This window comes from Amaranthus tricolor, chromosome 10, assembly GCF_026212465.1.
Source record: "Amaranthus tricolor cultivar Red isolate AtriRed21 chromosome 10, ASM2621246v1, whole genome shotgun sequence".
Lineage (NCBI taxonomy): Eukaryota > Viridiplantae > Streptophyta > Magnoliopsida > Caryophyllales > Amaranthaceae > Amaranthus > Amaranthus tricolor.
The window spans coordinates 11,477,517-11,489,571 of record NC_080056.1 but is presented as its reverse complement, the minus strand read 5'-3'; the positions used below and the strand labels follow the sequence as shown (position 1 = coordinate 11,489,571).

Sequence of the window (12,055 nt, the reverse complement as noted above, 5' to 3'; positions counted from 1 at the left end):
AAATATTATTATAGAGAATTTTAGATTTTGTTGAACACTCATATATCATCATGACTCTTACAAGTCAATTACTTCTTTTAATTCTTAAACACTTTCTACGGTTCATAAGAAACAAATCACATCATACTTTTCATGTGCAAATTAACTTCTTGTCAATACCAAACCTTATTTTAGGATAAGATTTGATTGAATATATTCATAGGTTGATCTACATTTAACCATAAGGTAGCACATATTGCTCATGAATTTTTTAAAAATTATTGTTGGAGTTTTTGGTGTGACTTTGAGTGCACTAATAGTATATGATGAGGTTGATGGTGTGTGGATGTGTGTATGTGTGCGTATGATGATGAGGGAGTCTTTATGGGCTTCAAATGAGCCGCTGAACCGAGATCATGGTGTGCTCGACCGAGCCTGTTAGCTCGACTAGATCAGTGAGCTTTATGATCTTGTGTTCGACTGATACACCAAGCCGCTCGACCAAAGTCTATTCTGCTCGACCGGTCGAGCGAAGGTCCAGAATGTACTCTATTTTCTAGCGTGATAAGTTATACGGGATTGTTTTAATATGGGCTTTTTCCCAATCATTTGTATATGACTTCTAGTGTAAGTAGGAGTCCCAAACACTCACTCAACATGCATTCTAACCCTAGCCAAACACAAACCTTTTTCTTTACTCTTCTCCAAGTGTAATACTTCTTTGTAAGAGTTCTTGAGAACTCCATTGTTTCTTCACAAAATCAAGCACGCTAACCACCATCGAGGACATAGCCCACATTGAGGTGAACCTCGTAAATCTTGTGTCTTTGATTTTGCTTTGTTTCTTATTGTTTCTCATTGTTAATTATTGAAGTGTTTGTTTCATTGCATTGAACACCCTTACCATTGGTCTTGGGTGATTCTTAGGGATAAAGGTTGAAACTTTAAACCCTAGTGTGTCTTGTTTTTCAATTGGTATCAGAGCTTAAGGTTTTTGTTGGTGTTTGGGAATGTTCAAGAGTGTAAATTTGTGGAAACATGTCTTCAATGAAGCTAGATATTGAGAAGTTTGATAGGAGTGTAAACTTTGGCTTGTGGCAAGTCAAAATGAAGGCAATCTTGATACAACATAGGGTGCACAAGGCTCTTGAAGGTGAAGATAAAAAACCATTGGAATGAGTGAAGCAAAATGGGAAGAGATGGATGCTAAGGCTCTATCGGCTATTCAACTATATCTCTCAAATGAAGTTTTGAGAGAAGTTGTGAAGGAGACTACCTTTAAGGGGATATGGGAGAGGTTGGAGTCTCTTTACATGGCAAAGAGTATGACCAATTGGCTACTCTTGAAAAGTAGACTTTACGATCTTCGATTGGAGGAAGGTAAACCCCCTAAAACCCACCTTGATGAATTTTATTCCATTGTTACTAGAGCTGTTCAAAGTGACCTGACCCGAAAATTCGATCCGAAACCGAAAGTAAATCGACCCGAAAATGTGTTTCTTTTTTAGGTTTATCGAACCGACATTATCCGACTCGAAGTTATATACGAACCGGTTGACAACCGAAAATGGGAAAACTGAACCCGAGTTGTAATCGATTTTTCTAACCAACACATAACCGTTAACCGAGATTACCCAAACCTATATCCGACCTGAATCATGATCAAAAACGAACTCTATCCGACTAAAACCGACTTAACCCGAACGAAGTTTAGAATGAATTGTTGTAAACCTGAACCAATTTTTTACATATAAGTATGATTGACTCATATTCAATCATCTATTAGTTATTCTAATAAATTCATAAATATTTTAATAAAATAAATTTTATAAATACATGGTTTTATATATTTAGAGTTAATAATCAATGGTCAATGTTTATTTAACTACTTTTAATCGAATTAGATGAAAATTGATAGAACTTTATAATTTTAATTTTCGGTCAAACAAGTAAAAATAACAATGTAATAATGATTACATTCGCATTTTCACTATTTTTCTTTAAGTAAAGGAACCTTATCATCAATTAAAAAATGACTAACAACTTAATCTGATACTTATTCGATCAATAGTAATTAGTAATTCGCAACTCGTAGCCGAATTCTACTTGAAAAATACCCGAACCCGATCTGTACCTGGTAAAATCGAACCAATTATTAACCGATGACAACCCGAGATCGATTGAAACTCGACACGAACTTTAACCGACACTGACTAAATATTAACTCGATAGTTCGAAAAACCGATCTTCAACCGAACCGTGAGTAACCGACCCGACCCGAGTATGACCCGTCGCAACACGCATCCGAAATATAACCGCTCCGAAATACAACCAAATCGAATGATACCCGTCCGAAACCAACCCGATCACCCGAATGAACACCTCTAACAGTTACTAATTGCGAACAGCCCCAAACCTCAGGTTTGGGAATTTCACGCTTACTTTTAGAATAAGTTTGAAAGTTGGATTATTTGATTCATTTTTTTGATTTTTTGACTTAAAAATTTCAAATTTTCCTTTAATTGGAGGTTGGTCCATAAAAAAAATGTAAAGTTACTCGGTGGACATTAAAGATAGTATAAGTACGCAGATACGATGTCATTAAGAATGATGTAAATAGGTATTAAGAATACAATAAGTAGACATTAAGCTTTAACATGATGAACCTTAGAGACGGTGGCTCAGAACACCGATTGTTACTCATTTGGCATCATTTTGATTTTTTACAAAATTAAATTTGATTAGGCTATATAATGTATAAAATTTTTGCTAATTTTAGCAAAACCACAATTTACATCATCATTAATCATTAACATTTCGATTTTGTTAGAGAAAAACCACAATTTCTCCAATTTTTTTGGTCAATTTGATAGTACAATGTCCCCATAACAAGAGAAAAACAAAGAAACTAACAAATACTTCCCCAATCCCTTTAAAATTATTACACTTTTCATTTCATTTTAGTATAATCTTTAAACTTTACTACAATTTCTTCACATGAAAATACCCACACTATTTTCTTTAATTCTCATTCATACACTTAATTTCTATTCCTATTTCAAGATCATTCACAATATTTGAATAACTTCACCTTTTTATTAAACTTTATGTCAAATACTATTATTGTTGTAATCTCTTTATGAGAGGGAGTATCAAATGGCATGATTTAAATAAGACCGGACAGAAACCAACTCCAGATTCTTATTTACATAAAAGAATTTCAAAGTAATTGGTATCACAAATGTAAGTAAAATACATTACGGGAGCCAACTTTACATAAAAGATTCTAGGCAGCATAACATAATAAGCTTTGACACTTCATTCAATCCCACAAGTAGTCAAAGATTCTGCCGATCCCAAGTAGCAAACTTGGTTTGCTCATTTATACCAAGTGCGAACATTGACAAAGATGAAATTGCCTTGACAAAAAAAAAGGCTTGAATCCAGAATATATACTTCATATATAATTAAAAAGACACAATAATATTAAGTAATGTGATGCTTATCAACGTAAGTGGGTGATCAAAAAAGACCACATGAGGATACAAAAAAAGGTAAAAATAGAGACCAAATGCAACAGACTGTTGACTAGAATGATGGACTTAAAAACGAAGCAGGACTTAAATTGGGAAACCCAGAAAGAAGACAAAAAAATGGGAGGAAAATTGGGCCAAAAATTGCAGAGGGAAACTCTGTTATGCGACTGACGGTCATTCCAACATCTTTGAAACATTCGACTTCCAAGACACGATGTACCATTGGGAGACAAAAGAAACCATTATGGCAAGCAAGGGATGATCATTTTCGAGTATTAAATGAGTGGATCATAGACTGGGCACCGTCCTTTAAGCGTGAATTTGACACTTTAGACCCAAGGACAAATATGTCTCTCATCCTTATCCTTTAGCACTGAATTAGAGGTTTGAACAATCAAGTGGAGGCCCCTTTTAACTGTTTCCGACTATCCACGACCTCCTTAATATGCAAACAAATGGACCTGACCTGACCTGACCGACGGACCGATCAGCTTTGCTGATGCATGAGTTAGCGACAACATGAAAGCTGACAAGTTTAGTTGTCCGACTGGTGACGACACCCGACACTTATGCAATCCTGAACCCCCGGACCCAACTCCACACACCTGATGCATGCTGGGACATCAAAAAGGAAAGAAAATACCAAGCAGGGGACCAAGCCTCAAATGGCAATCACTCGACTGATGGCCAACTTTGCCCATTCAGCAGATTGTTTTATAGAATGATCCTCCGATGACAAGCATTCACGAAGCAAGTCCCTGCATGACGGGAACTGCTGAATCAAAGAACCTGCACTAGTTGGAAGTGTGTCGGCAAGATCACCAAGAACTCCAATAGCAGTCTTCATGACAGCGTCATCCCTAAACACATCAATTTTCCATTTCAGCTATCATAAAGGAATCAATTGTACAAGGCAACAAAACATACTAGTAATACAAGACTTACATATCTTTCCCTTGGTAAATACTATCGATGAATGAAAGTATATGGCGAGCATAAGGAAGTACAAGCTGAGCTTTTGAAGTGTTCTTGAAGCCTTGAAGAATCCCCGAGTATGCTTCTAAGATTCCATTTCGCAAGAGATTGGTGTATTCAAGTATCTCATCATCAGCACCAGCTGTGTGAGCAGACAAGTCTGCTGCACTCTGAAGCATTGGCATGGCATAAATTAAATACTTCTCAAAATTCTCCCCTATTGCAAGGGCAATGTCCCCAAAGCAAGAGAAAATCGGAGGCTTCACTGATCGGTGTAGTTGATTGCTCGACAAGTCCTTAAGGAGTTGTGTCATAATCCCATCACAGTAAGGCAGTATCTTATCCTCCAATGCCCTGCATAAATCTCCCACCACACCAACTGTGACAGCACAGACTTGGTAATCACTGAAGTTTTGAAGACCCATTTCCAGATACTTGTAAAATTCATTCATGTACTTCAGAAATTCTGGACCTGTGGCGTAGGCAAGAGCACCAATTCCAAGCATAGCCTCTTCATGAACAGTGGCATTACTACAAGAAAAAACACCAAGAAACAGTTGCATAATTTGATCAGCATACTGCAAAAGCGCCGCTCTCGTTGACTCTGATGACCCCAGCTTTTGAATGATAACCTGAAGGCACCCACACAGGAGACCTTGTAGTTCACCCTGTTTTCCATCTGGAAGAAGGTTATGTGACTCCAGTGTGTTATGAAGCTCCATCATAATAACAGGAACTAACTGCACCACCAAGGGAGCAGTTTCATCTGTTGAGCATCTAACCACCTCATTTAGAGTTTCATAAGCAGCACCTCGCAACCGCGCCTCCGCAGCATCTACCCTGTGAGTTACAGTAAGAAGGGACTTAACAATCTCCTCAAAATAAGGAGCCAAGGGTGATGAAGAGCCAACATCCTCATAGCCTTGTGCAAGAAAATAGAGAGCACCACAAGCTTTTTCAGCGACATTAGGTGTATCATTCATGGCCTGTAATAAAACTGTAATAATCTGCTGGCAGTTTGCATGCGTAATAATTGGAGTTTCCACAGCAGATCCATGAAGAAATTCAAAAATTCTACCAAGAGTCCAAGCGGTAGTGTCTTTAACATGGCTGTTAACATCTTTCGTCAATGCAGTGAGCATAAAGTTCAAAGCAACATTGACGATGGATGTCAACTTGTCAGGGGAGGGACCCTCTAAAATTGACCCAAATGCATAGGTAGCAGCCTCTCTTTGTCTCCAATCCGGCTTTGCGATATTCTCTTCAATGAATGGCATCACAAGAGGCACAATATCATCTCCAACAGTCCGCGCAACAAGCCCAAGGCAAGTACCCCCCGCCATAGCAATATTCCAAGCTCCCTCATCTTGGTCTTGCTCCTCCTCTTGCTTGAGGAGTGTGTCCAGCAAGATGGGTACCAAAGCAGGGAGAGCCTGCTTAATAAAATTAAAGCAAGGAATATCAGAGTCACCAGTGAATTCACCACCATATTCTTCAAGAATGTCAATCTCTTCGTCACAGATTGAACTCCAAAATTCAACAGCTTGAAGAGCAACTGCCTCCTCATCTTCCCTCACAGCTTTTGCAGTGATATTGAAGATGTCCTGAATGTAAGGAACCAACTTTTCATAATATGTGGAAGAAATGGCAACCAGACATTCAAAAGCTGCCTGCCTTATCTTCACATCAGGTGACATTGTTGCCTCACAAACAACTCTCATGATGTAATCTCTTTCCATATCATTATTGAAATTAGCCTGGGCAAATCCCAAAGCATTATATAATGCATGTGTAGCAGCAAGCCGGACTTCATTATTCGTTTCATTTGCATTCATACCCTGAACAACTGCGGTAAGGATTTTATTCACTTGATCCTGATCTACAACATCTGGGGATACCTCTTCACACATGTATCCAAGTGTCTCCAAAGTTGCTTGCTTGACATGAGGTGGAAGTTGGTGAATATTCGCCAACAATGATCCTATCAACTCTGGCCATTGTTTTTGAGGTAACTCAATACCTGCAACCTTAGCGATCACCTGTGATGCAGTTGAGCGAGCATCATGAACAGGTGAAGCTAGGGATTGTAACAAGAATGCCTTAATCTGGTTCTTTAATCCAACATCTAAAGACACCCATTTCTGTACAAGCTCATACTTCCTATGTGAGTCCTTGGCATCCAGTGCATTTTTAAGAACAAGCCCAGCCAACTTCCTCGACTCAGCTGGCTTCTCTTCATTGGCTAGCTCTCCAGCAAGCGCCAGCAAGAAGCTTGGATAGTTTTGTTCTTGAAAAGTTTTCAAAGCCTGTTCTGCCTGCTTTCGGATATCTGCCTCAACTGATTGAGCATTCAACAGTACTTGGGTGATCTCCATCACCATAATATATCTGTATGTAGCACGTAAATATTAAAAGGATGAGAAAATCACCAAGACAATAACTACATCTGCAATTCATTACCTAGATAAGAAGATACTATATAACCCCTAAGCACTACAGCACATGTAGATCATACAGGAAATACTCAACAAAGATGAGTATATCATAGAGATTTACAACTAGCAGAAACAAGCTACCAACTACCCACTGCTATCTAGATATCATGACCAAAAAATCAACCGTCAATACATCTAAGAGAGTAAACTAAACAAATGAGAAGGCATGTTAGTTATTTCAATGAATAATTGTTGACTTTTCTAGGGAAACCATGAGACGAATTTAGCCTATGTTACATATCACATGCTCCCACCAGCTTAACTAGAATGCAACTTAAAAAGTTTTATGTTTTACAGAAGGCTTTAACTTCCAGTCCAGAGCTGATGCAAAATAAATATTAGCCAAGCAAGTTAGATTACTTCTGATGTATGAATACTTCGAAACAAAGGAAAGCAACATTCATTCAAAAATCTAAAGAAACGTTTCAACGCTCCTTTTCAAAATCCACAAAAGTTTCAAGCTACACTAAACCAACTAAATTGATTTAAAAAGCCCTAGCAATGTGCAACAGATACAGAAAGTCGAATTTGAAAATCTTCAATTGCAATCGGAGCTAGATCTATTTATGAAAACCACCTTAAAATCAAAGTAACCACTGAAAGTGAGTAAAATAGAACGAAAAATACATTAACTAAATAATTACATTGAACAAAATCGAACTAGCAATTACACTCAGTAATCAAGGAATCGACAAACTTCATTGATCGCAGCAGAAAATAATGAGAATCGATTACAGTAAAAATGAAAATGATATAATTAAATCCCATCGATAAGACCGAGCAGAAATCTAATTCAAAATCAGAATAAAGCATGGACTGATAGTTCAAAAACATTGGGCAAATGTATCAAATCGAAGCAACAATTAACGATTAAAAGTACGCAATTACCAGAGATTTCAAAGGAAATTGAAAGGAGAGAAAGTTGCAGCGGGAAGTGAGTCACCGATCGTATGGAAAAAATCCCAAAAGCACGGCGGTTAAGAAACCCTAGGAGAGAGAAACTAGAGAGAAGAGGGAAGAACACAAAGAAATGAGATTGTAAATAAACTGGAGACTAAATTATTTTTTTAGAAGGAAATTACAGGCTGCATATCCGGCTAATAATAACGGTGTTTACTTCATTCTAAGGTATGTGTTACCTACTAACGGTGTTTTTTTATTAACAAATCACAAATTATTTATTAAGACCGTCACATTGTGAAACGGTTTAATATAAATTGGCTCAAAAGTTAAAAGCGATTGGTTATCTTTTCAATTTTACTAATTTTGTCTCTAAAATTACAGTGACGTCTCACGGTGAAATAGTCTCATATAAAACTTGCTGATGAAAACAAATTTTTATTCAGACAGTCTCATTATGAGACGGTTTAATATGGGTTGTCCAATACTTAAGTTTATAAAGGACTATAAAAAGAATAACTTTTCATTTACTTAATAGTTTAGTTTTTCTTTTTAAAATAAGACAAATTCTTTACTAAGATGGTCTCATACTAGACATAATGTTTCATAAGATGTATCATGTTATTTCCATAGTAATAAAGCTTTGATCATAAAAAAAACGTTCACGATTTTTCATTACCAGCGATAATATATTAGAATAAATTTTGTGGAGAAAAATAAAAAATCAATTATGACTAATAAGCTTGTAAAAATATTTTCCTACCAAACATATATTAGTTTTCCATTATCATTCATAACATTTAAAACCTACGAGCAAACGAGTCGTGAGTACTCTTTTCCTCTGCCCTACAACGGCCACCCACTCCGACTTCCCTACAAACTTCAGTCATTCCCTCCCCTGTGACTCCGGCTCCCCATCATTCTCGACCTCCCTCCGTAACGTAACCTCTCTTCTATTCCAATCCTACTTCACCCCCTTTCCAAACTATCTCAATCCCTACCTCTTCTCAGACATTTTTTACCATTTCCTCTCCTTTTGAAATCTCCGACAGTTCTCTTCCCCATCTATTTCAAATTTGATTGACCAGTATAAACAAAAAAGAGATGTGTTGATAAAGGAAAAAGAGCAAAATAGTGAAAATGGGTAAAAGAAAGAAAAACAATACCTTTTTAATAATGGGTTCTTTCTTCTTCATACTTGGTTTTGAATCATAATTTGCGTTAAGAGAGTAGGGGAAAGGCTGACCAGAGAAGATAGCAGCGGAAAGGGAAAAGGAAAGGGGAGAGAGGATGGGAATGGAAAGAGAAGAGCAAGATACAATTTTTTAACGTTTAAATAGGATCACATGCATGTCATAATATGAATAATCAAAAGTAGTAGAATACCATGGGCTTGATGCGTAAATTTTCACATTATATAATTGAGTATAAAATAACCAAAATAGAGGTAAAAGAACATCAAATATTGTTTCTTTAATATTGATCCACAAGCATTGAACGAATCATCACGCATGCAAGTGTGAAATAAGAAAATTTTTTCTCAATACATTTTAGGTGAATATCTCAAAAAAAAAATATATTTTAGGCGAAAATTATAAGTATGTGAAGCATAATTAGAATGATAAAGTTTTTCTAAAAGATGATCAAAATGCGTCTCTATATGATGTATCACCTCTACATATGCTCATTACATGTAACTTTACATGTATTAATTTGTCATGATGAATAAAGTTTTGTTTTAATTCCCAATAACACCACTGGTACTTCACATTTTTATGTTACAAGTAAAGCTTATGATGATCAAATATATGCTTTAATTTACAATTAAACACATAATCAATCTATGTATAACTCCTCATACTTAAGAATCCAATGAGCATCTTATGCTCTTGGTGTAATTATATATATGATGATATGATCGATTACTTATATGTGTGACCTCATATGACATAATTATAATAATAGTAAACTAGTTATATTCGTATACAAATCATAATTGGTATCTACCAAGACTTATGACCTCCTAAATTAGTCAAATGTATTCTATATTTATAATTTGTCCCATTTATAGCTAGTAATTACACTTGATCAAAAGACACTAATTTCCCTCATGCAGGTGGTCAGAGCCGAAGGTCAAAAATCGATTGGGAAGTGAGGAGGGTCGGGAGGAAAAAGGTTTTCCAAATTATTTTTAGTTTTAATTTTATTTCTAAATTAGATATAAATAAATAAATATATAAAAATAAATGAGTAAATTTAAAAGATAATAAAACAATATAATTGAAATTACAAATAAATTAAAAATAAAATATATGTTAAATAAAAAAAATTTAAAATATTTAAGAAGTAAATTTAAAAGATAATAAAATAACAAAATTCAAAATAAAAATTAATATTAAAATAAAATACAAAAAAAATAAAAAAAAAATATTTTTTTGGAAGTAAAACAAATTTAATTTAATTAATTACAAAATACATATAAATTAAATCAAATTCAAAAATTTAAAAATATGTCACATATACAACCAAATGTATGCCCACGTGTACAGCCACATTAGTTGTGACATAATGTTCACGTCACTAAAAGGTAAACGTTTATTAAATAATAACTAATTTTAAAGTTCTACTCAATGGATGTAATTACTGAAGTTCCATCTTATAAATTGCTTTTGGCCAAAGTTTGATCAACTTGAATGTAATTTTTCCTTTTTTAAACGTAAAGCACACAAATTATAATTCTTTTTAAATAAACTCGTACCTTCATTAAATCGAATCAAAAGAAGTCCAACTACTGAGACCTTAGGAGAGAGCAACTATACAAATATTTTCATGAGCATATCAAGTAACACATCTAGCATCCCTATGAGCAACAATATTCCAACCTTACAAACATGACTATATTGAAAGCTCACAGAAAGGAAGATAAAGGATCAAATACAATCATAAAACATGGTATGTGCTAGAATATGATCTTTAGTCCCAAGATCCTGAACGTGGAGAAATCCCAAACACTACCACAAACGAAAGTCAGGATGAAACGACCAGGACTCCTTCAAAGGTCTCAACTCCCTGGGAAAAACAACTTAGCTCCCTGGAGGACCAAACTTACTCCCCAACTAAGTTTCAAGACGACAGGACTCACAAAGGTGGCAGGCTCATATCAAAAGGGCCCTGACAGAGGATGAAGGACCTAAATACCTGCAGGACGGTTGATCCTGCAAGAGGGTTACAACAAAAACGATGACGAGTCGAAAGACAACTGCAATAATACACAGAAAAGCTGTCAATACTTATATAAGGCAAGACACCACACCTACCTCGTACCCTACCCATATAGATGTACTAAAAGACAAGGAGGGAGGGACCATGGTGTAAGAATCAGCAAACCATCAGATGCCACGTAGAATTGCGGAATATTCTATTTCCCTTTCTACTGGTCCCAAGAAAGATTCTATTAAGGTAAAAACCTAAACTGCCATTAGGGTTTTGGGAAACCTCTCCTAAGGCCCACCACTATAAATATACGATGTCATGCATCACCAAAGGTAAGACAACTTTTGACACTGAATTCCAAGTATTATTCTCTCATCAAAAGATAGCTCAAAGTCCCTAAAAGCTTTACCAACAATTCTTTCATAACCCATACTGACTTAATGATCAGAGGAGGACCCCCGAAGGCTCTGGCCCTCGTTTGCTACCTTATGCAGGAATACAGAGTGAAACGGCTGGAAAAGCAACTCAGACCTCCCTAGTAGTTCATAATCATTGTGAACCCTAAAAGGCATTCTTTCTAACTTTGCTAAGAGTGTTGATTGTTCTCTTCACAGCCGGAATAAACATAAAAAAAGAAAATAAACCACAAGCCTTATTGACAATCGTTGTAATAATATTCATAACATCGCCTTTTATATGAACTCGTTCTCTTCAAAGTCTATGAGGCAAATCAACCCCAAACATAGCAACATGGGCTTCGCTAGTAACACTATTCCATCTTGCTTTAACACGCCTAACACCTAAAACTAGCACCTTTCCTTCTTCATCACGAATCATACTGCCAATTAATCCACCATCACAAGAATTGAGTATGTGAGCATTAAAGTTCACCCACTATAATCAGGTTGGATACCACGACTAGCATGTTCTCATTTTAGACCCACATTCTAAGGTAAA

The 12,055-nt window shown here is 36.0% G+C and overlaps 1 protein-coding gene across 1 annotated transcript; it reads right to left on the bottom strand.

The window, feature by feature from the left end:
* Positions 1-3,162: 3,162 nt before the first annotated feature.
* Positions 3,163-8,081, bottom strand: LOC130825042 (importin subunit beta-1). The gene is made up of 3 exons (XM_057690068.1): positions 7,874-8,081; positions 4,461-6,878; positions 3,163-4,375 (listed from the first exon to the last, which is right to left on the bottom strand). Exons 2-3 carry the CDS (start codon positions 6,869-6,871, stop codon positions 4,177-4,179), a joined length of 2,610 nt encoding a protein of 869 aa, XP_057546051.1. The 5' UTR covers positions 6,872-6,878; positions 7,874-8,081; the 3' UTR covers positions 3,163-4,176.
* Between the last annotated feature and the right edge of the window lie 3,974 nt (positions 8,082-12,055).

What these genes read in the sequence shown, in the direction of transcription:
- LOC130825042 (XM_057690068.1), bottom strand. Translation starts at nt 6,871, where the DNA reads ATGGTGATGGAGATCACCCAAGTACTGTTGAATGCTCAATCAGTTGAG. An exon ending in ATTTACCAAGGGAAAGATAT is followed by an intron (nt 4,376 to 4,460) that starts GTAAGTCTTGTA and finishes TGATGTGTTTAG; the next exon opens with GGATGACGCTGTCATGAAGA.